This window comes from Lemur catta, chromosome 4 (assembly GCF_020740605.2).
Source record: "Lemur catta isolate mLemCat1 chromosome 4, mLemCat1.pri, whole genome shotgun sequence".
Taxonomy (NCBI): Eukaryota; Metazoa; Chordata; class Mammalia; order Primates; family Lemuridae; genus Lemur; species Lemur catta.
Window position 1 is genome coordinate 107,062,219 of NC_059131.1, and position 27,026 is coordinate 107,089,244.

The 27,026-nt window shown below is 35.5% G+C and overlaps 1 protein-coding gene across 4 annotated transcripts in view; it reads right to left on the reverse strand.

The window, feature by feature from the left end:
- Window positions 1-27,026, reverse strand: part of PDS5A (PDS5 cohesin associated factor A) — a 128,941-nt gene that overhangs the window by 20,482 nt on the left and 81,433 nt on the right. For 2 of the 4 annotated variants that reach the window (XM_045550555.1, XM_045550556.1), the window contains exons 18-26: window positions 24,741-24,846; window positions 22,862-23,022; window positions 19,614-19,737; window positions 18,634-18,792; window positions 16,114-16,182; window positions 14,828-14,964; window positions 11,662-11,785; window positions 11,190-11,394; window positions 10,597-10,711 (exon numbers count right to left, since the gene is read on the reverse strand). In XM_045550555.1, the coding sequence (XP_045406511.1) occupies window positions 10,597-10,711; window positions 11,190-11,394; window positions 11,662-11,785; window positions 14,828-14,964; window positions 16,114-16,182; window positions 18,634-18,792; window positions 19,614-19,737; window positions 22,862-23,022; window positions 24,741-24,846 (1,200 nt within the window). Of the gene's footprint in view, window positions 1-10,596; window positions 10,712-11,189; window positions 11,395-11,661; window positions 11,786-14,827; window positions 14,965-16,113; window positions 16,183-18,633; window positions 18,793-19,613; window positions 19,738-22,861; window positions 23,023-24,740; window positions 24,847-27,026 lie in introns of those variants that run through there. The other 2 variants (XM_045550558.1, XM_045550559.1) reach the window with 2 other exon arrangements.

The following is a 27,026-nucleotide window of genomic DNA, read 5'->3' on the forward strand; positions in this document are numbered from 1 at the left end:
AATTAATTCTTTGGGCTGAGAATTCTATTGAACTTCTATTAATTTGAAGATTCATTTGCTCTCTTTACACAGAACTATAGGGTTAGAATTACTCTTCTAGGGGATAAGGTGAGGATGCATTCTTGTTGCATCTCAGTACTAGACTCATTTCTTTGCAAAGTTGTTAATAACCTTGCACTAAGGCTTTAAATATAAATATACAAAATACTTAAATGTGCTCCAACATAATGCAGACTTTACTTGAAGCAACTGAAAAAAGTATGATAACCTACAATAAGAATGTCAATGTTAATTTTATGCAAATATACTAAGACTATGTGTTATGTAACAATGAGAGATGTGTTCTATAAATTTTAGCACTTAGAAAGTTGTTCAATATATTGTTATCTTTAAAACAGGATCCAAAACAATGCATATATGTATTACAAAAAACATGATACAGATATCAAGATTACATTTTTGTGAAACTGTAATAAGTTGAATCTTTGGGGCCATGTTTCCCACTTGTATCCTGAACGCTGTCCAAGAAACATAATCACTAATGTTTGCGCATCCTACCTAGCACACGGATTCCCATAATGCTGTGTTGCTTATTGCCTTATCCAACAGAGCTAATTCCTGTCCTTCCCAAGTCTTTTCACTGAGCTCTCTGGAACACATTTTCCATAGAAAACAAAATTTAATGAATGCTCTTCACCCTTTTGCCTAACTGAAACCAAGCCTTCCCTAACCCCAAGAACACTTGCCTTGTATCTCGCTAAAGTTACAGGTGCTCATTCCATTTGATGTTGCATACTTAGGGTTGGAGAGTGGGTTCAGCCCCTATCTCTCCCAATGCTGATTCCAGTTATTCTTCCACCTTTATATAAAATTACTCCTAGGAAACTTATGCCATTTGGCTAGTTCTACCATCCTCTCCTTTTCAATGTCATCTGTAAATCTACCTATGCTCCTTCCTTGCATTCATTTAGTTTCTGAATTATAATTTTCCTGAACTCCACCCTTAAGTTCTGCCATTTTTTGGGGACGACCATCCAATACTTTACTTCCTAGTTCCTTGATTGCTTCATTTCTGGTAAATTTTACCTTTGCTTAAGGCACTCTACTCACTTAGACATTCCTAGATCTTGCTAATCCTCAGTACTGGTCCACCTGTGAAATAAAAAATTCAAATATACCACTTTCTGGATACTTCCTTTTCTTTTAGTTTTCCTTGAATCTTGTACTTTGAAGCCATGTTCTTTGACCTCAATGAGAACTTTCAGGGTGTCAGTCTTGCTAATTTTCCAACCCTTATCCTCCTTGCCCTCTATTCCTCCACCCTTTCCTCCTTTCCTTTTCTAGTTTATACTCCATGAGCCAACATTTTTATCACTCTTTAGAAAACTCCCAACTCTCTTACCAATTTTCCTTCTGGTAACCTTGCTTTGAAAAACTCAAGAACAATCCAAGTCTTTGGCTTCTTGAAAGCTATTTAATACATTCCCAGTGTTTACTGCTAGAGGAAAATCATGGAGCTGAGAAACTTGATATAATTACAAATTTAAGATTTTTATCTTTGCACCTGATGCTAACCTCCTATCCTATGTATCACCAGTCAGGATTTTTATTCACAGCAGCTGTTTTCAGTCTTTATTCTACTAATATCTGATTCTACCACCTCACCCACCAGCAAAGACCCACTCCTATGTCATACAGAAACAAAACTCATTAGATGAGACTTCCTAACCTTCTTAACATCAATCCTGGACCATTATTTTCATTGCCCTCCCTTCTCTTTACCTAGCCTTAGGATCCCATCCATTCTTCCTTTTGAATATTTCACCTCAGTTTATTACCATCCCTACAACCACACCCCATATTCGGGCTCTTTCCAGAGACTTCCTATTGCTACCCCTGCCAGTTCCTTTAAAGATCTGTCTACACTATCTCTATTCCTTATCCTTTGGCAATTTGGCTATCACTTGCATTGCCTTACTGCAGCTGCCCCTGCCAAGGTTATAGTGAGTGTTTTATTGCTAAATTTGAAGGGCACTATACTTCTAAAGTTTAATTTAAAAAAAGAAAGAAAGAAAACAAAAGGGTACTTGTTAGCTATGTGACTTTTACTCTTGATGGCATTTTCATTTGTAAAATGGGAAAAATAGTAATTACCCCAGGAATTGTTTTGAGGATTAAATATTTGTAGTATACTTGACACCATAATAAAAAGCCAATAAATGCCAGCTGGTTCTTGACCATTTGATTGTCCTTAATACATTTAAAATATTTTCTTTCTTTAATACCATACTGCTTTTCCTTTGGCCCCTTAATATTCTACCTTGGGGTCCTCTTTTTCCCCTCCTTGAGAGAGGGTCTCTGTAGCCTAGGCTATAATGCAGTGGCATCATCACAGCTCACTGCAACCTCAACCTACCTCAAACTCCTGGGCTCAAAAGGTCCTCCAGCCTCAGCCTTGTGAGTGGCTAGGACTAAGGCATGTGCCACCATGCCTGGCTAATTTAAAAAAATTTTTTTGTAGACATGGGGTCTTGCTATGTTGCCCAGGCTGGTATGGAACTCCTGGTCTGCAGCGATCCTTCTGCCTCGCCTTCCTAAGTGCTGGGATTACAGGTGTAAGCCACTGTGCCCAGCCTGATGTCCATATTTTATAACCTTCTAAGCCTAAGAACCTAGCAGGCACCTGGTACACTGAAAGTAGTCCATAAATATTTATTAATAAGGTATGTACAAATAGAGGAAAAAGTGTGGAAAGATACTAAAAAATTGTGATTAGCAATAAAATGCTTTTAGGAGTTAGGATTATGAATAATTACTTTCCTCTTAACAAATCTATCTTCAGTTTTTCTTACTGAATATCAATACAAGAAAAAATGTCATTATTAAACACTAAAGGGTATATTTAATATGATTTTCACATTCAAATACATTACTACTAATGTCACAAAAAAATGGCAGAGTAAAAATCTTCAGGGGTCAGTCATAACAACACAACAAATATTGAGCTGGAAAAAACCAATCACAATCAACTGTTAATAACTCTGGAACTTCATGGAGAAAGCAACCAGGGTGGTGCCTGATGGAGGGAGAGGGGGCTGAATTACAACACTCAAGGAAACTTAAGTCAGGTTACAGACTGACCACACAGACAACAGAACCCTAACTTCAAGGTTCACACAAAACAAGGAACATAGACTTCACAAAAAAAAGTAGTTTGGAAAAGTCAGAATGGTAGACTGTGCCCCACAAGAACCAAAAGCAATCTAGGAAGGGGGAAGAACCAGATTTTTAGAGTTACTACATTATGGTACTTAAAATGTCCAGTTCCCAACAAAAAAACTACAAGTCACACAAAGAATCAGGCAAATATGACTAATTCATAGAGAGGGGAAAAAAGATCTGGCCAGGAACTAACCCCAAAGAAGCCCAGATTTTGTAATTACTAGTAAAAGACATTAAACGACTATCTTATAGATGTTCAATGAGATAAGGGAAAGAAGGAGAATTATGTATAAACAAATAGAGAATGCTGATAGACAGAAATGATGAAAGGGAACCAAACAGAAATTCTGGGGCAGAGAAGTGTAATAGCCAAAACAAAAAATTTACTGTAGGAGTTCCGTGGCAGATTTGAGCAGATTCAGCACATCTGCAGATAAGGCAAGTGAAAATATTCAGTCTCAGCAAAAAAAAAAAAAAAAAAAAAAAAAAAAAAAAAAGAATAGAACCTGATGAACCTGTAGGACACCATCAGATACACCAACATACATATCATGGAACTCCCTGACAGAGAGCAAGTGGCAGGAAAATATTTAAAGAAATAATGGCCTAAAACTTCCCAAATTTGATGAAAGACGTGAATCTATACATTCAAGAAGCTATTCAATGAACTCCAAGTAGAATAAACTCAGAGACCCACACTGAGACACTTTAAGAGTTAAATTATTGAAACACAGAGATAAAGAGAGATTCTTGAAAGTGGCAAGAATAAGAGATTCATGTACAGGAGAGCCTCAACAACATTAACAGCTGATTTCTTATCAGAAACCATGATGGCTACAAGGCAGTGGGATGAATATTTCAAGATCTGAAAGAAAAAAAAAATCAGTCAACCAAGAATTCTATATCCTGCATATTCTTCAAAAATCAAAATGAAATTAAGACATCCTCAAATAAACAAAATCAAAGGGAGTTAATTATCAGTATACCTGTCACACAAGAAATGCGACAGTGAGTCAGTCCATCAGGATGAAATGAAAAGACACTAGATAGTAACCTGATGCCAAAAAGAAGAAATAAAGAACACTGGTAAATGTAAAAACATAGATAAATATAGGAGCCAGTATTATTGTATTTTGATTTGTAACTCCTTACTTTTTCCATATATGATTTAAAAGGAAATCCATAAAACAATAATTATAAATCTATGTAAATGGGAACACAACTTGTAAAGATGTGATTTGTGACAATAACAATATAAGGGAGAGGGACAGAGATGTACTGGAGCACAGTGTCCGTACACTACTGGAACTAAGCTGCTATTATTCAAACTAGCTTGTTACAAGTTTGAGATGTTAATTGTAATCTCCAAGGCAACCACTAAGAAAATAACTAAAAAGAAAGTCCACTATAAAAAACAACAAAAAAACTAAATTAAAAAAAGAGGCAATACTAGAGGAATTCAGAAACAAAAAAGAAAACAAATAAGGCTGGATGCAGAAGCTCATGCCTATAATCCTAATACTTTGGAGGCTGAGGTGAGAGGACTGCTTGAGGCCAGGAGTTTAAGACCAGCCTCAGCAACATAGTGAGACCCCATTTCCACAAAAAATAGAAAAATTAGCCAGGCATAGTAGTGTGCGCTTATAATCCCAGCTACTCAGGAGGCTGAGACAGGAGGATCATTTGAGACCAGGAGTTTGAGGTTGCAATGAGCTATGATGGCAGCACTGCACTCTAGCCTGGAATAGAGTGAGACTCTGTCTCAAAAATAAAAAAAAAAAATAAGACATGCAGAAAACAAATACCTATTTGGCAAAACTAACTCCTTCTTCCTCAGTAATTACTTTAAGTATGAAAGGATGGAAAAAGATACTTCATGAAAACAGTAACCAAAAGAAAGGTGGGTGGCTATTTTATTATTACATAAAATAGATTTAAAGTCAAAATAGGACTGCAAGAGACCACAAAGGATGATATTGACAAAAAGTCAATCCAGCAAGAAGATATGACCATAATAAACATATACAAACTACAACAGATCTCCAAAATCTATGAAACAAAAATTGACAGAATTTAAGGGGGAAATAGTTTTACAATAATAGCCAGAGACTTCAATACCCTATTTTCAATAACATATAGAAATATCAGGTAGGCCGGGCGTGGTGGCTCATGCCTGTAATCCTTAGCACTCTGGGAGGCCGAGGTGGGCGGATCGTTTGAGCTCAGGGGTGCGAGACCAGCCTGAGCAAGAGCGAAACCCTGTCTCTACTAAAAATAGAAAGAAATTAGCTGGACAACTAAAAATATATAGAAAAAATTAGCCGGACATGGTGGCACATGCCTGCAGTCCCAGCTACTTGGGAGGCTGAGGCAGGAGGATTGCTTGAGCCCAGGAGTTTAAAGTTGCTGTGAGCTAGGCTGATGCCACAGCACCCTAGCCCGGGCAACAGAGTGAGACTGTCTCAAAAAATAAAATAAAATCTTGAGACGAATGAAAATACAACATACAACATACATCCAAAATGTATGGATACAACAATAGTATTAAGAAGGAAATTTAGAGCTGTAAATGTTGTACATTGAAAAACAAGATCTCAATCAATTACCTAACTGTACATCTTAAGGACCCAGAAAAAGAAGAATAGCAGGTGTGGTGGCTCATGCCTGTAATCCCAGCACTTTGGGAGACAAGAGGATCACCTGAGCCCAAGAGTTCGAGACCAGCCTGGGCAACACTGTGAGATTTTGTCTCTACAAAAAAAATTTTTAAAAATTAGTTGGGTGTGGTAGCACACACTAGTACTGGAATTTCTAGCCAGAGAGATTAGGCAAGAGAAAGAAAAGCTATCTAAATTGGAACGGAAGTATCTTTCTTTTCCTTTCTTTTTTTTTTTTTGAGACAGAGTCTCACTCTGTTGCCCGGGCTACCGGGCTAGAGTGCCGTGGCGTCAGCCTAGCTCACAGCAACCTCAAACTCCTGGGCTCAAGCAATCCTCCTGCCTCAGCCTCCCAAGTAGCTGGGACTACAGACATGTGCCACCATGCCTGGCTAATTTTTTCTATATTTTTAGTTGTTGGGGTTAATTTCTTTCTATATTTTAGTAGAGACGGGGTCTCACTCATGCTCAGGCTGGCCTTGAACTCCTGACCTTGAGCGATTCTCTCGCCTCGGCCTCCCAGAGTGCTAGATTACAAGCGTGAGCCACTGCGCCCAGCCAGAACAGACATATTCTTGCACAGAATTGAGAGCCCAGGAATAAACACTTTGACTATGTGGTCAATTGATATATGACAAGGGTGCCAAGATCAACATTTGGGGGAAAGAACAGTTTTTTCAACAGATAGTGCTGAAAAAACTGAATATCAACAAGCAAAAGAATTAATCTGAACTTTTACCTTATACCATATACAAATAATTAACTTGAAATGGATCAAAGTTCTTAAGAGCTGTAACTATAAAAGTCTTAAAAAAAATAAAAAATCATTATGAACTTGGATCTGGTTTCTTAAATATGATTTTAAAAAGTACTCCATAGACAACAAAAATAAACTGGGCTTCACTGAAAACTTTTGTGCATCAAAGGATACTTTCAAGAATTTAAATCATATACCTGGATAAGGGATTAATACCCAAATATATAAAGAACTCCTACAACTCAGTAACAAAAATAACCCAATGAAAAAATGTGCGAAGTACTTGGATATTTCTTTGCTTAATTGCATATTTAAAAATGGTAAAGACTGCAAACTTTGTTATTTTTATATGTACTTTACCACAATTAAAAAAATTTCTTCTGACACAAGTTACTAATTTCCATTAAGTAATCACATTTTGAAAAACATTATTTAGCACTTGAAATTACGTGCTAACTTAAAATGTTTAAAGATAATCAACAGTGGGAGTGATGTCAGCAAGATAGCCCAATAAGAAGCTCCCCTGACATCCCTCCCAACAAAAATACAACTAGAAACTATTAAAAAACTAGAATATCACCCTGAATACACCAGAAGTAGGGAGAGAAGCAGAAACACCTCAGAATTGAGAGAAGCCATGACTGGTAAGAGAAATGGCCATTTCAGACTGTGCCATTCCCTCTCTCAAGCTGTCATAATGCCACTCACAGAGAATTTCCCTAGACCCATGATTTCCAAAGTGAGAGGAGGGGAATCACAGGTAGACATTTGATCTCCCCACTAATCTGAGAATCTTCAAGGGAAACACACTCCAGTCCCGTCCCACAGAAACCATTTGGACTGCCAAGTGGGCAGAACCCCCTAGGATGAACTGCGGACAGAGTGAGGCACTGATGGAACTCAGATCCTGGTGGCTACTCAGTGCACCAACCAGCAGGGATACTATGCTAAAGCTACTATGGAAAACAGTATGAAGGTTCCTCAAAAAACTAAAAATGGAACTACCATATAATCAAGCAATCCCACTATTGGGTATATATCCAAAAGGAAATCAGTACATCAAAGAGATATTTGCATTTCCATGTTTATCACAGCACTATTCACAATAGCCAAGATCTGGAATCAACCTAAGTATCCACCAATGGATAAATGGATTAAGAAAATGTGGCATATAGGCTGGGCGTGGTAGCTCATGCCTGTAATCCCAGCACTCTGGGAGGATCGTTTATCAGGAGTTTGAGGTTGCTGTGAGCTAGGCTGGACGCCATGGCACCAGCCTCAGCAAGAATGAGACCCTGTCTCTGCTAAAAATAGAAAGAAATTAGCTGGACAACTAAAAATAGAAAAAGTTAGCCATGTGTGCTGGCGTGCACCTGTAGTCCCAGCTACTCCGGAGGCTGAGGCAGGAGGATTGCTTGAGCCCAGGAGTCTGAGGTTGCTGTGAGCTAGGCTGGCATCACGGCACTCTAGCCTGGGCAACAGAACAAGACTCTGTTTCAAAAAGAAAAAAAGAAAATGCAGCATATATATACAATGGAAAATTATTCAGCCACAAAAAAAAAATGAAATCCTGTCATTTTCAGTAACATGGATAGAACTGGAAGTCATTATGTTCAGTAAAATAAGCCAAGCACAGAAAGACAAATATCACATAGTCTCACTCTTGTGTGGGAGCTAAAAAAGTGGATCTCATAGAGGTAGAGAGTAGAATGGTGGTTACCAGAGGCTGAGAAGGGTTGGGAAAAGGGGGATAGAGAGGTTGGTTAATGGGTACAAAAAGTTAGATAGAAGAAATAAATTCTAGTGTTTGATAGCACAGTAGGGTGAGTATAGTTAACAATAATTTTATCTTTCAAAATAGCATGAAGAAAAGATTTGGACTGTTCCTAATATAAAGAAATAATAAATGTTTTAGGTGATAGATATCCTAATTATCCTGATTTGATGAGTACATATATGTATGTATTAAGATATCACACGTACCCTATAAATGTGTATAATTATGCAATAAGGAAAATTTTTTTACAAAAGATACTCAGGCTGGGCATGATGGCTCACACCTGTAATCCTAGCACTGTGGGAGGCTGAGGTGGGAGGATCACTTTAGGCCAGAGTTCGAGACTAGTCTGAGCAAGAATAAGACCCCATCTCTACAAAAATGGAAACATTAGCCGGGCATGGTAGCCCATGCCTGTAGTCCCAGCCACTTGGAAGGCTGGGGTGGGAAGACTGCTTGAACCCAGGAGTTTCGGGCTGCAGTGAGCTATGATGACACCACTGCACTCTACCCCATGCAATCCCGTGAGACAATGTTGCACGAAAAAAAAAAAAAACAAAAGTACAAAGAATACGTGCCACTCATTTCAGTTCTAACTATTTCAGATACTGCAGTACTCTTCCTATATCATAGCTACCTCTCATAAGTCTAATCCTTCTTCTATATGAATGTCTTGCAATTTAAATACAACTCAAAGGTCCTCTAACATAGACTTTGTATTCTATGTAAGTACATACATCACTTTTTCATCTTATAAAAGTATTTTCTGGAAAATCCCTTAATAAAAGTCATTCTTTAAGCAAGAAATAGAATTTGCAAATAGCATACAAATATAGGCCGGGCACGGTAGCTCACACCTGTAATGCTAAGACTTTTGGAGGCCAAGGCCAGAGGACTGCTTGAAGCTATGAGTTCGAGACCAACCCGACCAGGAGTATGACCTTGTCTCTACATAAAAAAGTTTAAGGCTGGGCACGATGGCTCACGACTGTAATCCTAGCACTCTGGGAGGCTGAGACGGGTGGATCGCTTGAGCTTACGAGTTGGAGACTAGCCTGAGCAAGGGTGAGACCCCGTATCTACCAAAAATAGAAAAAATTAGCCAGGCATGGGGGCACGCGCCTGTAGTCCCAGCTGCTCAGGAGGCTGAGGCAGGAAGATCACCTGAGCCCAGGAGTTTGAGGTTGCTGTGAGCTAGGCTGATGTCATGGCACTGTAGCCTGGGCAACAGAGCAAGACTCTGTCTCAAAAGAAGAAGGTTGTGGGGGAGAGAGAGAAGTAAAGTTTTTACTTACATAGCTGGGACTAGAACCTATGTCTTTTGAAACCTGAGTATGTGGCTTCTTCATGTCTTACAACAGTTAAGATTTTGATACCATTTTAGTGAGTGAAGCTATAGGAAGCAGAGATAAATGTTGATTGAAATCTCAAATAAGAAAAGCAGTAAGACTTAATAGCCCCACATAAAAATTTTTAATACTTTAAATACAAGCTGAAAGTACCAATTTACGAGTACGAAGCAAAAATAACAACAAGGAAAGAAAGTAAATATTGCTTTCATGTTTCTTAAAGGTCATTTGTAGATAATCCTTTGCCTCTGTCACCCTTTGACCCTATATCATGTACAAAATTCTCTTTTATATAAATAACACATCTTAATCAAGTGTTATATAATTGTTTATTTGCTTGTCTTCCCACTAGAGAAAAATATCTCTGACTAGTATATCAAATCTAATTTTGTATTACTATAGTTCTTCCACAGAATAATTTCATGTACGGGCCCCTATTTTTAAGGTATTTGTCTTTTGAGGTCGCAAATGAAGTTTACTTTTAAGGAGAGACATTTTTATTACATGCCTTTGCATATTATCAAACTGATGTAAATGAAGCCCATCTTAATATAAACAGTAAAAATCATATAATATAAAAACTAAAATAACCAAACTAACCTACTTCAAAGACTTAAGACATCTAACTAACAGCAAACAAACAGGAAACAAACAAAACAACCAAAAAGAACTTGTTAGATGGGAACAATTTTGAAAGCTGAAACTTACAGTTTACAATAAATGACCAAAAGCATAAAAAGGTTTTTATTCTAATGGGAATAACAGGAAAAAAATTCAGCTTTTTTAAAAAAGTAAAAATAATTTTTCAGATTGTTGAAAAACAACATAACTTACTCTTTGATATCACGAAGCTGATCAACATCTTGTGATCTTGTAAAATCTGGATCATGTGCTAGCAGGTGAATCATGTATGGAACTACATATTCAGGCAACAGTGATAATAATTTCTCTAAAGTGAAAACATAATTATTAACAACAACAATAATAATAGCTGTTATAAAATCCTTCCTGGGTTTGAGTTCTAACCACTCACATTTCCATTTTTTTCCTCAGTCATTTCTAAATTAGAGGCAACATGATATCTAAATATTGAATTTTTTTTTCAATTAAAGAATTTAAAGCCAAAGTATATACCCAGTGGGTCCCTGGCAAACCTAGGAAAAAATTATTTACTCTGACATCTGAGCAATTTGTTCAAATCAAAGCACACTGCTGATCCTATAAGAAAAATGCAGCTACTCAAAACAGTTTTATATGACATAAACAGGACTCAGGATTTCAGTTTTTAAATATGCCGTAACTGCAATGACAGCATTCCACAAAACTCCCAGTTTATCATAAACTATAATAGAAATATATGAAAAAACCCACAAATTGATACATTCACAAGATATATTTGCTCAACAGGAACTTTCACAGTTACTTACCAGTAGCCATTGGGTTCTGTTTAATGTACTCTCTGCGGATACTGATGTTCTTCAGCAAGCACTGTCGCGCATGTGCGCGTCTCTCCTTCACAGGATCTTTGGCGCACAAAGCAAAGATCGCCATGTACTCCAAAGGAAGTAGTAACTTCACAAGTGCCTTATGCAGCTTCTGAGCAAATATCTGCCTCACTTGGTAACATTCATCCTACACCAGCACAAAAACAAAAATACTTAAATTGGCTAACATTTAGTAAAAATAAGCAGTTTAAGCATTTTTATGTCTTCTTCATTCAAAAAAATGATAATTATATTGGGGGAATAAATAATTTAATATATGGGAAATACTTAAATAGGTAATAATAACAATCCCTTTTGTGCATATATCCACACAGTAAATGGACCTGTATCCACAGAAATTAAATGTATTTAACTTTGAAGGCAAATAATTGATAAAAATGAGATTGTTACTTACATTAATGACAAGTGCACAGAGCTGAAACTGCTCTGGGGTGATAATTTCATGGTAACAAGGTTCCTGAGCAAGCTTCATTATGGCACTACCAGCAGCTAATCGCAAGCGAGACATATCAGATTTACTATAAACAAACAAAAAAGAAATAAACATTTCCTATAACCATTATCATTCATAAAAATGCTTTGATCCCTTCTGAATGTAAGGTCCTTAGTGGATAATTTATACTTAAAATGACATAATATATAAAAATGGGAAAGCTACCTTAAGTCCATGCACTCAACACAGGGTAAAAGGCTCAAATCATTGTGATTTTCTGATAACAAGTTTATCTGCCTTCATTCCTAGTTATGCTCTAGCTTAGATCTTCCAGCACAGCCAAGCAACTGTGCTTTCTCTTGAAGGAAACTGATTGCAATGCTATAAAGAAACATTTATATCTGGAACTCTACCCCTCATTTTAAGAGGAATATTCATTGTAGAAAATTTGATTTTTAAAAACTCCAAAGAATTAAAAATCACTTATCACCATTTAAAATCTATTTCCTACAAATTCTGTTATGCATATACCTCTACACACATATTAAATCCAACAGAAATCCAGCTTAATCCTACACGTGGCTGCTGAAATGGCAGGGCCACAGTTAGGGAACAGATATCAGACAAATACTTAAAACGAAAGGACAAGAAGAGGAGAGCCAGTGTTTGTTTTAGGTATTAGCTTCTGGGGCTTTCTTCTATTTGTAGAATGAAGTTGTCAAATGGAACCTATGAGGCGTTGGCATTCCTACCCTCATGCCATGGACTTTTATTACCTGAATGGTAAAATGTGACAATGAATGGGGTGGAAGGACAGGCTTACTACTTCAACTTCTATGTGGAACACAATATAGCTTTTATATTTTGATGACTTTAGGAAATGGAGGAAGGTACCCTGAACCCACTGGGACTATTCCTAAGCATACAAGAGGAGAAAACATGGCACTCTCAGACAACAGGATTGTTAATGTGAATACCGGTAACACTGAGGGATCCACAAATGGTTTCTGCAGCAAATGACTCAGGAATGAAAATAATAGCCATTATCTGAGTGCTTTCTCTGTGCCATGCAGTGTATGAAACACTTTATCTCAATTAATTTTCACTCTATAAGACAACAAAATTGAGGCTTAGAGAAAGGTAAGTGTTTTATACAAGTTCACACAGCTAATAAATGGAGTGTAGAGTTGTACAAGTTTCTAATTCTCAAGCCCAAGCTAATAATTATGCTACATATAATTTCTAATTAGGATCTAACATTCCATATGGGTGGTGTTCCATAGTTAACCATTCTATTTTTTTGTGTGTGATGGTAAATAATGCTGGAATGAACACGTCTACATTTATATTTTTGTATGATTTTTATTATTTCATGATTTTAAAAAACAGTCAAAGGATTAAAAACATTTTTAAGGATCTAGATACAAAACAGCCAACAGTCCTACAAAGACTGTGCCAATTTATACTCACAGGAGTAAGGAAGGAACCCATTTCCACAATCGCATTAAAAAAATTTTTCTTTCTGATTTGATGGTGAAAAGAGGTATTACTTAGGTTTAAATTGTATTTGCTACATTAAGTGATGTTAAGCTTTTTCAGGTAAACTGATAATACACAGTTTTCATCTCTATTTGAGATCCTTCATTTGTAAGAGCTCATTATTGTGACTGCCATATACTGTACAGTTACCCCAAATTTAAAGCTTTGTGTCATCCCTAACTCACCTCTAATGATCAGTGTGTTGATAAAAGGCTACTTCTGGCTTATTCTATGATAAAAATAATTTCTAAGATTTTCTACAATTTACCAAAGCATTAAGTATAATCTATTGTAATTGCTCGTATCCTGTCTCCTCCACTAGACTGCACGACTGCACATTCCTTGGAAGTGGGGATTTTTGTATCTTTAAATAAAGCAGCAGTGAGGCATGGTGGTATGTGCCTGTAGTCCCAGCTTCTTGGAAGGCAGAAGTGGGAGGATTGCTTGAGCCCAGGAATTTGAGGCCAGCAACATAGTGAGAACTCATCTCTAATAATAATAAGCATAATAATTTTAAAAATTAAAAATAAATAGCATAGCAATACTTAGTATCTGATAATGTTCAATAAATACTGAATGTATAAATGAATGATTAAACCTCTTTCCTCTAACACTGTGGTCCCCCAAGTTCTGTGGAAAAGTTGTCTTCCATCTTCCATAAAACTGGTCCCTGGTGCCAAAAAGGTTAAGGACCACTGCTCTACTACATATTTTAAAATAGGAATGTGGCCAAGCACAGTGGCTCATGCCTGGAATCCCAGTGCTTTAGGAGGCTGAGGCAGGAGGAATGATTGAGGCCAAAAGTTCAAGACCACCCTGGACAACACAGCGAGATCCCATCTCTACAAAACATAAAGAAAAGAAAAATTGCCAAATGTGGTGGTGCACACCTAGAGTCCTAGCTACTTGAGAGGCTGAGGTGAGAAGGATTATTTGAGCCCAGGCATTCAAGGTTGCAGTGAGAAATTGTGTCACTGAACTCCAGCCAGGGCAACAGAGTGAGACTCTGTCTCAAAAAAAGGTAATGTATCACAAGTAGAATTCTTTAGTTATCCCTGTTGGTGCTCTTGGCTCCTAGTAAATCAAGGATTTGAAAGAAATAAAGATCATGAAAAATTGAGCTTTTGTTTCCATCTTAAAAGGAACAGAAACAAGATGGCAATTTTATAGATTTGAAGAGTGAAAATGTGTAGAAATGTTAACAATTTTGTTTTCTTTTTGCATTTGTAGAACCACCAAGAGGCTTTGTCTCTCCCTTCTTTGAACCACAACTGAAATTTTAATTCCTTTCATGGCACTCAAGTCACTCCATTTATTTAATCACTTCACTGCAGGGTAAGTTCCTTGAAGGCAGGGACTTTTCTTATCTGTTTTTGCTGCAATGCTTTTCATAGTATTTTGCAAAGAGTAGAAATTCAAAAAATACCTGTTTATATACTAGTACAAAGATGAACCCTGAGTATATAAAATTTAATTCCGGAATACATGGTGAAATTACAACATGTAGTATTAATCAGGTAAATAATTCCTATGGAAACTCTACCAAAATTTCTGAGCTCAGAAAATTGGAAATAAACAAAAATCTCACCTGATCCTCTTTTGCTCTGTCAGGTCACCCTCACTAACCAACATCGCTGATAATAACCGAAGAGTTGAATTGGCAGATTTAGACTGGTTGTTTTTCATACCCAACAGCCACCTTACCAGAAGTTTAATTGCCTGTACCTATAAAATATTAACATGCTAAAAAAAGAAAGCAACTTAAAATTCCAATTAAAGGGAAGATCAATTTATACTAACTAGATTAATGAGATTATTTATGCTCAGCAGCAGCCATGTTTTATTAAACAAGTCTACTGGATAGTAACAGTAATAATAACTACTATGTATTCTGTGTTTAATCTGTACCAGGCACTTTTCTTAGAGCTGTACATGTATTAACTTATTTAATATCCCACAAAACTCTATGAGGGAGGTAGTCTTTTTTCCCAATAGGTAAGGCAACTGAGACACATTACTGTGATAATTTGCTGAAAGTCTGGATGCAGAACTCAGGCTTTTCACACTTAAACACTTGTCTAAGATTTTTAGATTATTCAAAAATATATACTTTATATTGATTACAGTGATTAAAAACAATTCAGATAGGCTTTCATATTTTTTGTAGAACTGAAAAACTACTTTGAAGAAACCACCAAGTTTGATTCTGTCTCACTTAACATTCTAACCAAAAAAACTGGCATTTCCATATCATTTGTAGTCATAATTAGTTGGAGACCTCTACTCAGAAGACTATTACCAGCATATGTGAAAAAACTGGCCAAAAAACTTTAAGTAGTATTCACTATATTTACTGACAACCTAGAAAAAAAGGAATTGATAGAATGTATATATGAAGACAATGAAGCTACACAAAGTGAAACAGATTATCAAAGAACATGATATAATCTCTTATTTTAAATCTCAAACCCACTTTAAAAATCAGCTTGAGGTTTAATTTATATCTACCAAATGTCACCAATTTGGTGACAATCACCTATCTTTGCCACGTTAACATTCATATGTTTGTAGATAGTAGTGGTGGGGTTAGGCTTGAGTTACTTTGAGCACCAATATTCTACAATCAATCTCTGTGTAAGACAGCCTCACTGAGATTGTTTTAAGAGGCAGAAGACATCAATGTATACGTATACAATAAATAATAACAACTACAATATCCCTGAGAATCAAACAACTTTTTGCTAAGGATTTTGAAATAAAGCACTTCATTTAAAATGCTTGTTAACTATTAGGTAAAACAACAACAACAAAAAAGGATACCTACAAATGTTCTTTTTTTCAACATAAAGGTTATCAAGACCTACACAAATTTACCTTTGCCAGTACTTCAGGGGAAACCTCTTCATCTGGAGACCATAATTTTCCATTCTTCTCTCCTGTAGACTGTAGACAATTAAATAAATTTAGCTTTTAGAAAGAAAAAATTTTAAGTTTTTGCTCATTAAGTTTTTCATGCTAATCAACACAGGCTCTGGGTAACCTATAGGAAAGTCATGAACCAGAACTTAGAAAAGAACAAAGTTGGAAGAGTCATACTTTCCAATTTTGAAACTTACTATACCTATAGTAATCAAAATAGTATGGCTGGTACAGCCATAAGAACAGACATATTGACCACAGGAATAGAACAGAGAACCCAGAAAACACTTGCATATATGGCCAATTTGTTTTTGACAAGGAGGCCAAGACCAATCTTTGGGGAAAGAATAGTCACTTCAACAAATGATGCTGGAAAACCGAATATCCACAAGCAAAAGAATGAAGCTGGACTGCTATCTTACCCCATATACAAAAATTGACTCAAAATGGATCATCTTAATTTAAGAAAATTATAAAACTCTTAGATGGTGACATACAGGAAATCTTCATGATCTTGGATTTGGCAAATATCTGACAAGGGTTTAATATTCAGAAAATGTAAAGATCTGTTAAAACTTAGCAATAACAATGCATCTAACTGCAAAATGGTATCATAATATTAAAAAATAATAACAATGCAATTAAAAGTGGGTAAAGCACTTTAATAGGTAGCTCTCCAAAGAAGATATACAGATGGCAAACAAGCACACGGAAAAGATCCTGAACATCACTATTCATTAGGAAACTGCAAATTAAAACCACAATGAGATACTACTTCACACCTACTAGCATGGCTATCATTTTTTAAAAAAAGGAAAATAACAAGTGTTGTTTAAGATGTGGGGAAACTAGAACCTCATGTTTTGCTGGTGGGAATGTAAAATGGTACAGCCACTGTGGAAAACAGTCTGGTGGTTCCTCAAAAAGTTCAATTGTAGAATGACCATGGGACCCTGCAAATTTACTTCTAGGTGTAGACTCAATCAACCAGGAAACAGGGGCTCAAATGTTCCTATCAGTGTTACTCACAATAGCTAACAGGTGGAAATGACTCAAATATCCATCAACAGATGAACAGATAAACAAAATGTGGAATATATTAACATACAAGAAGGATTATTCAGTCATAAAAGGAATTAAGTTTGGATACATACTACAACATGGATGAGCCTGGAAAACATGCTAAGTGAAATAAGCCAGACACAAAAAGACAAATACTGTATAAGAGATATCTAGAATAGGCAAATTCATAGAGCCAGAAAGAATAAAGTTTACGAGGGGCTAGGATAGGGGGAGAATGTGGAGTTATTGCTTAAAGGGTACAGTTTCTGTCTGGGGTGATAAAGTTCTGGAGGTGGATGGTGGTGGTGATTAGGCAACAATGTGGAGATACATATATAAAATGTCAGTGAACTGTACAGTTAAAGTGGCAAATTTTACATTACATATATTTTACTATAATAAAAAAAGACTATCTTAAAACATGATCTATCAACAATTAAGTCATCATCTAAGAGGTGTCTTAAATTTCACATTTGTTGACAGCTACATCTACCAAGAGTGCACACAACAGCATGGCTGTGTGGGATGGGAAACGAGACCTAGGTCATGTTCTTCCTTCCTTGTCTATTGCATTCAAAAGGTAGGGGGATGTGGGTACAGAAAGTGCACTAGCAGGTGTCTTTCTTTTTAATTTCCTGATATTGAGGGCTCAAGACTACTAGACTTTGAGGGTGGGTTAGAGATGTTTGGATAAGTTGGATTTGCAAGTTAGCACTTAATTGAAAGTCATACACAATAACCCAGCATGTAAGAATAGTTTGTGTTTATTCAATTACTCTTTAATTTAGATATATTTGGTAAAGTAGTGACTCATTATCAAGAGGTGTTTCAGAAATCACTCCGGGAGACAAACTCGGAGGTAATAAATCAGAACACACACACACACACACACACACACACACACACACACTTTTCAATGAATCTAGTGCCAAAAGTGCAGTGTAGTCAAAAAACTAGTCAAAAATCAAATGCACACACACACACACACACACACACACACACACACTTTTCAATGAATCTAGTGCCAAAAGTGCAGTGTAGTCAAAAAACTAGTCAAAAATCAAATGCACTTACATTTTAATAATGTTTACTAAAACAAAATTCTCGCACTCCAGAAAATTATAAACTGTACTTCAAAGGTCAGGATAATAGCATCTGATTTATATTTTATTTCATGATTGCCCCATCTCATCTTCCCATTTTTTCTTTCTTAAATGTTAAGTTCTATTAATAGCTACCCTGAAATCAGGAAGTCATTTGGAAATTTAGTAAATAAATAAGAAAGGCTAATATACAATAATTTAAAAGGAAAAGAGAATTTATTGTAGAGAGAAATGAAAGTGTTTCTGTGATAAACAAAGATGTAAATAGTCTTAATCTCACCATTTTAAATTTAATAAATGAGGAACTTACCCTGTCATTCATTAGCAGATCTTTCACAATAAAATTTGCTACCACAGATTTCATTGGGGAAGCAAACTGATCTGGTGCTAACATAGAAATGTGGCCCAGTGAAACTAATGGAGTTATAAGTTGTTCTGGTACGTCAGCATTCAGACTCCTACTGAGTGGCTATAAAAATAATACAGACAAAATTACCAATTTGTTTCATAAACATACATTCTACAGAAACAGTAAATTTTCCTGAGTCCTCCTGAATTTATTATGCCCAAACCAATCTGTTTTAATGATATGATAACTAACTTCAACCACATTAGACACTTGCTTCTTAATTCACCTACTAAAATTTTATGATTGACGGAATGTAGCAAAAGATAAATGAAAAAAAATAAAGCCTATTAAAAGAAGTAAAAACAAGAATGTTTCTGATTCATCAAATCAGCATTATTTTCAATCCATCTACAACAAATGGTTTGCTATGCTGGTGAATATCTTATCCTGTGGGACATTTTAAATGACCTTGAATCATAAAAATAAGAATTCACTGGGTTCTGTTCACACTATCTCCAATTTATGATAACAGGAATACCTTTCTAATACAAAATCAGGCCAAAGATTATATGTAAAGACAGGGAAACAGGATTAATTTTCAGGTAGGGTTGTTAGGTACTTTAAACTGGGTTGTTAAAAGCCATCTACTAAACACATTCTAAGCATAAATGGACAACTGAACATAAAAAGCTAAAATTAAGTAAAATGTTCTAACACAGACATACAACATCCTTCAATATGAAGCATTTGAACATATAACCTGACCTAAAGAAAGGAAATACATTGCTGAATAGACAGAATCCCTGCTCCCAAGGAATTTATGTTCTAGGGTAGGACTACCTATAAATAGCTTAAAAAAAAATTTAGCTCCCATCTTCATCAAACCACAGAGCTTTAAAAAATAAAGACCAATATAAACACATCCTATGTCTTATATATACCTCAAAAATCTGTGCAAGCTGGACTTCTTTATTTGTGAATATGGCGTGTATACAGTGCACAGCCTGTTTTGCTTGGTGTGGAGTACCCCTCTTTGCTTTTTGATGTAAAATGGGAATTAAGGTCCTGAAAAAAAAATATATAGTTTTTTTTTTTAAAAGTCCATAAACCAACAAGTACTCTTTTGGTTGTCTCCCATTTCCCCTATTTGGATGTATGCTGGTATAGAAGCCTCTCCCAAAATTTATCTGATCTCTAGAAATATTTAAAGCTCCCTTTCTGTCCCCAAATAGAAACCAAGAAATACAATGCCTCAAGAAAAAGGTTACTTCAGGAGACAATTTTCATTTTGAAGCTATCTCACAAATATAGAAAAAGAACAAATAAGCCACCCTTCATTTATAATCTAAAGCTTGCCCCATGACTTATTTTTTACATTTACACTCTAAGTAGGTATTCCTAATTTTGTGGCTCCCTTTTATAAGCCCCTCCAGTTATTTCAAAGTAGCCATGGAAAAAGAATAACAAAAGGCTAAGTTTTATTAACACCTGAAATATTAATACCAGTGAAAGAAAATATGCAAAGACACAGACATGTATTTATTGGTAGAATGGTAATAAGAATACCTAAAGATATCTATACCTAATGAGAAAAATATCTAATTATTGAGTACATGTGCCAGGCATCATTCTAGGTGTTTTTTACCTGGATTAATTCACCTAATGTTCACAACTATCCAAAATTTTATTTTAACAGCCATTATACAGATGAGAAAACTAAAGCACAAAGATGTTATTTAAGCCTCCTAAGATGACAGAGGAAGGAAATGGTAGAGTTGGGATTTGAAGATAACCATTTCTTTCAAAACCCATACATTTAACGTCTCCACTGATATTGAAGAGTAATCTAAAACTGTCTTCCTATAAAATATGGAAACATGTATTACAGTCTTAAAGCAGTAAATATAGATGAAATGGAAAAACATTAGGTAGAATGAAGAAAATAACATGTTTATATGAACCTTTAAGAAACAAGACATACAGATCGAGTAGATGAATTCATAAATATTATACATACCAAAATATTAATAGTGAAACTTTTCCTTAATATTTTTCTAGTTTCAGTGTTTTATAATAACCATAGAAGTATTTACATAATCAGAAGAAAATTTATAAGGCAAAATAAAAATTTAAGGAAAGATAGTTGGCATACATTTAATACAATTAGAAAAGATCCTGTTTTATAGATTATAAGTCAGTAGTATCAAATGCAATGGTGACATTGGCCCTCTTATCATAATGAAAGGCTAGAAATCAAAAGGAATACTGCAGGCCCCAGGCCATGCACCTCAACCAAAAACTGGAATGTATGCTAGTTAGTATGTTTGATTTGACATTTGTGATTTTGCCTCAAGTTTCTTTCTGTGGAGGTTCGGGATTAGGAGATAGGGGTTTCCATGCTCAACTAGCCTTCCTTAATTAAGCTCTTAACTGAGCTTCTAAATAAAAGTTGTCTTTCCTCAACCCTGTTTAGTCTTCCTTTCACAAACTCACTTTCCAGAGTAACATTTCTTGTAACATTCGTAACAAGTAAGACATAGTTTTAATCAAACTGTTATTAAAGGTTATTATTAATTTTTCATAGCCAAATGAAATGATAGAAAAATTAACTTTAACCTCTATCTTTTCCTAGAGTGCTATAATCCAGTGATGCCATCAAGGCTGTCACTGAGGTGCTTAGTATTGTGCTTTTCTGCTTTCCAGTTATGATCTCCTTCCTTCCCCACTGGTCTAAAGAAAAGGAGGTTTTATTCCTTATATCCAAAGTTAACTCTTCCACCCACACCCATCTTTCCACTGCTTCCTTGTGTCCCATGACTTATTTTTTATATTTACCCTCTAAGTAGGTTTTCCTCATTTTGCAGTTCCCTTTTCTAACTCTATACCTTAAAAAAATGTATAGTTTTTCCTATCTTGAAAAACTCACCAGAAACTTTATCCTACTGTGTATAAAGTTTATTATCGCTAGATTATAAACTCCTTGAGGGCAGGGACTAACTGCGGTAATTCTTTTGTATTAGCCAGTACAGTATTGAGAATGAAGAGAATGTATAAGAAATATTGAATTATTTCACAAATTGAACTATTGGCTCACAAATTTAATGCAAACTTTAGGAGTCTACATGTCCTATTATCATCTTGTGAAGAAAAACGAGTACGTATTTGGATATATAACGAACTACTTGTATATACCCTGAACACCTGATTCAATAGCTATCAGCAATGTATTCTTCCTCCAAAAGATGTCTCCTACATATTTTAATTATAAATATAAATTCTAAGCACAAGTTTGACCCTAACAAGATTCCAAAACGAAAATACCAAAATGTACTTCATTCTTATGAGAGGAAAGCTGATCTAGAGGAAGAGATCAAAGTAACAAACGTATCACTGCCAACAACCAAGCAACTAATAGATGTTTTATTAAGCATGCTATTTGATTGCCTTATTCTTTGGTGGGTTAGGAAGGTGGTAGTTACTTAATTTGTAATCCAGTTAGAGAGAAAAAGATGAATATACACAGATCAGAAAGATATATTAATTACAAATATAATAAAACAGGAAATTCTGTGATAACTTTTGATTATTAATATCTTAAAATAATTCTGTGATAAATAGCTTCAGTTTGTTACTCTGCCTATATTCTTTTTTCCTGGATTGATTGATTGATTGATTTAGAGACAGAGTCTCACTCTGTTGCCTGGGCTAGAGTGCCGTGGTGTCAGCCTACCTCACAGCAACCTCAAACTCCTGGGCTCAAGCAATCCTCCTGCCTCAGCCTCCCGAGTAGCTGGGACCACAGGCATGTGCCACCATGCCTGGCTAATTTTTTATACATATTTTTAGTTTGTCCAGCTAATTTCTTTCTATTTTTTTTAGTAGAGATGGCGTCTTGCTCTTGCTCAGGCTGGTCTCAAACTCCTGAGCTCAAACGATCCTCCTGCCTTGGCCTCCCAGAGTGCCAGGATTACAGGGGTGAGCCACCATGCCCGGCCTCTGCCTATATTCTAATGGTGGGGGAGGGATGTGAGGCAAGGGACAGACAAAACAAAGGAGGATACAGAAAAGTAGCTTCTAAATAAAAGTTCTCTTTCCTTTCTCCTAGCTTCCTACGTGAAAGGAAAACAATGATTCTATGGCTCCCATACTTAGCAACTTTTATGTTTATGAAGAGAGAAAATATACTCACGATCGTATCTGGGGAAGGTCTGTTTCTATTTTGTGGCCGGTATTTCTAAAAATTTGTATAGCAGCTTCTGCCACTTTGTCATCTTCCATTCTTAGGCACTGTAACAAGGACTCATATGTCTCTGCAGAGTGGAACGAGGTAGGATGTGTGAAAGACAGAACCTGGAGGAACAGATATAGCTTTAGAATCAGACAATGGTTTTAATCCATTAAAAAAGGAGAATTACTTTCTGCAATAAATAAAATTTAAAATTCCAGGGTACATATGCTAGCTACACAGAATAGAGATTACATCTCTTAGTCTCCCTTGCAGTTAGTTAGTTGTGGCTAAGGACACATTAACAGAAATACTGTGTGGTGGCTTCCAGTTACTTCCTTGAGACAGATGACACACAGCCTCTGCCCTATTTTCTTCTTCATCTCTTACTCTATTCTGCTACTTAGAATGCAAAACACATGGCTCCTTTTTTAGAGTGTGATTTCAAATATTAATAACAATTATCAGTTTGAAAATATATTGTATTTAGGTAAAGGAATGTGTATAGCTGAAATAACAGCTTCATACTTAATGACTCAATCTTTGTGTAATACAAACAAAATCCTGAGAGCTTTATTGGACTGGCAAAAATAAAATCTATGAGAAAGTATTTTAAGTGAAATTTATGAAAAAGTCCTTTTATCATAACTATCAACAAAGACACTGTACAGTTTTAATTATGATTATAATATATAATTATTCTTTTATTTATTATGACAGGAGCCCCAGCCTACTCTTAAGGAATTTTCAGCATGTTATATATGACATGTCTACAAAGTTTACTTTCTAAAGGTGAAAATAATTCAGGTCAGGAATAAGGGTTTAAAAGTAGACAGGCAAGGAGAAGAGGGAACCGAACATTAACTTACTCAATAAGCATTTATTTAATGGGTCATAAAATGCAGAGAAGTTTGGTGAGGTTTGGAGTGACAATATTTAGTTATGCGATTTTACTTACAGAAAAATGGAAAATTACATTTGAAAAATAGAATAAAAGGCAACTTATTAAAAACATTTACCTTCACTTGTAAAACTACTTAAAAATAACTCAATTATTAAAAATATAATTAAAATCTTATTCATGGGCATCTTATCAATTATTTCAATGAAATATTTAAGACTCATCACTCTCTTTTCTGTCTAATGTCCATTGCAGTGGTTTGTCTCTCTCCTTAGTTTATGCTGCAATGGTCCCAATGTCCCTTTACCTTCAATATCTTCCACTCTACTCTGTTGAAAGCTCTATGAAGTGCTGTCGCTGGTTGAAAGCCAGGTTAAAAGCCTCTGACAGTACCTTTCTGCTCCAGTGGCATTCCGTAATCTGGAACCAACCTTCTTCTCCAGTCAAGGCCAGTCTCCCAACGATATCTCAAACATGCCAAGAACTAGTCCCTTTGATGACATTGTTCTCCCTAGATTAAGTCGTATTGTGTCCACAAAGTCAAGTCACCTGGCTCTTACTAACTGCCCAATTCGCTGAATTCTTTGGCATCTATTATGATTACCAGTTGTTGAATACTTTCCTAATCAGATGTGCTGTCATACAGTAATTACAGTGAGCAGTCCTAATGCTCCAGATGCACATTCTTTGAAAGTTAACATGAGATTATTTAGCATACAATGTTACAAGAATAACAGGCAAGCAAATAATGAATGAAACAGCAAAACCAAAAAATAGTTTATAATGCAAAGTAATTACATTATTTTTACACGATTATGATGTAAAAACAATATTTTATGTAATCTCATTTCTAAGACAAATGTTTAATCTTTCAAATAGTTTGCAATGAAATAAGCCTGATTTTTAAGGAAACAGATGGAAACAAAACGGTTTCAAAAATACCTTAAGAAGTTCAAGCCCCGAACGAATAGCTGTGTCTGGACTTACACCCTCCTCTTCATCATCTGCTGTCCCCTCTATTGATTTATTCATCAATTTTACTAGAGCGCTATTAAAAGAAGAAAACATAAATTAGTAACACTACTAGATTAATAACTGTATTCTAATTGCACAGTGACAGAACATATAGAGAATACTAAAAGATCACATTCAAAGAAGTTTCTGTGGGGAAAGAAGTGAAAACTGTCTTCTATTTGACAGTTGAGTGTCCTTTTTAGTTTAATCCTCTAAAAAATTTAATGTGTAATAAAACCTCTATTGAAAAATAACAAAACTAAATAATATAACATACTAGTAATATATTTTGTAAGTATACGCAATTTAATATTCATTTCCATATATAAAGGGATCATTTTCAGTTTCCTGAATGGGCAAATGACAATTCACTCAAAACAAAGTACAAACAATACATATATACATGGACAAATGTATTAAATTAATCACTGGTAATTTACTGAATCAGTAATTTTATTTCTAGAGATTTATAGCAAAAAAGCAATTCATCACTTATAATCAGATTCATCAGTTAGTTAGAAATTATTTAACTGCCCCAAAATAATGGAATTATAGTTTTTCAAACTACCACAACAAAATGGAATATTACCTGGTCAATAAAAATGAGACTATGTAGCAACATTATCCTATTATAAGTTTAAAAAATGTGTTTTATTTTGAGATTCTATTTACACATCACTAAACTGAAGAAGGTACTACCTTATTATGAGAACATTAAATTATTACAACAAATAACCTAATACATAGTAAATATTCAAATAAAGATTTGGGTTAAATTTTTTTCCTTTGGTATTATTTAAGTACAAAATATACATAGGGGCTAGATATGCTGGTTTACTCCTATAATCCTAGCACTGTGGGAGGCCAAGGCAGGAGATTATTTGAGGCCAGGAATTTGAGACTAATCTGAGCAAGAGCGAGATCCTATCTCTACTGAAAATAGAAAAAAATCAGCCAGGTGTGGTGGCATGCACCTGTAATCCCAGCTACTCAGGAGGCTGAGGCAGGAGGATAGCTTGAGCCAGGAGTTTGAGGTTGCAGTGAGCTATGATGATGCCACTGCACTCTAGCCTGGGGCAACAGAGCAAGACTCTGTCTCAAAAAAAGGAAAAAAAAAACAGGATACAAATGTTGAAATTTAAACTAATTTTAGCACTTTTATTTGCCCTTCTATATCACAAGATTTAAAAATTCATTAATATCTTCAGATAATACAGTAACTTTTCTTTGAAAAATAACTTGGTGTGTGTGTGTAAACATTAGCTTAAAGTATAATTTATATACCATATAATTCACCTACTTAAAATGTACAAATTCAGTGGTCTTTAGAATATTCACAGGAACGTACAACCATTATGAGCTACTTGTTGAACACACTCGCTCACTGTCCTAAGCCAAACCCCTCACCCATCAGCAGTCACTCCCCATTTACCCCCTACTCCCCCCAGCCCTAGGCATTCACTAATCTATTTTCTGCCTGTATACATTTGTCTATTCTGAACATTCCATATTAATAAAATCATAAAATATGTGGTCTTTCTGACTGATGCCTTTCACTTAGCATGTTCTCAAGGTTTATCCATGTTATAGCATGTATCAGCATATAATTTTTTATTTCCAAATAATATTCCAGTATATGGATATAAGAAAATTTATTAATCCATTCAACAGTTGATGAATATTTAGGTTGTTTCCATTTTTTTTTTGCTATTATGAATAATGTTCCTATAAACATTTGCGTTCAGGTTTTGTATGAACACAGATACTTTCATTTCTCTTGAGCATACATGTAGGAATGGAACTACTGCGTCATGTGATAACTCTATGTTTAACTTTTCTTAGGAATTGTCAAACTGTTTTCCAAAACAGCTTCACCATTTCACATTCCTACTATTAATAACAATGTATGAGGGGTGCCAATTTTTCCACATCTTCACCAACACATCTTTTTATTATAACCATCCTAGTGGTGGGTGTCTTATTGAGGAGATACATATATAACATTCCCATATCCACAAAAAATTGCCTTATACCCCCCCTTTTGCATTCAACCTCTCCCTCTTCCCACCTGGGCAACCACTGATTTGGTTTCTGTCACCATAGTTTTGACTTTTCTAGAATTTCATATATTTTTTGCCTGACATTGTCTACATGACATAATGCTGTCAAGACTTATCCATGTTGTTGCACATAATCAGAGTTTGTTTCTTTCTA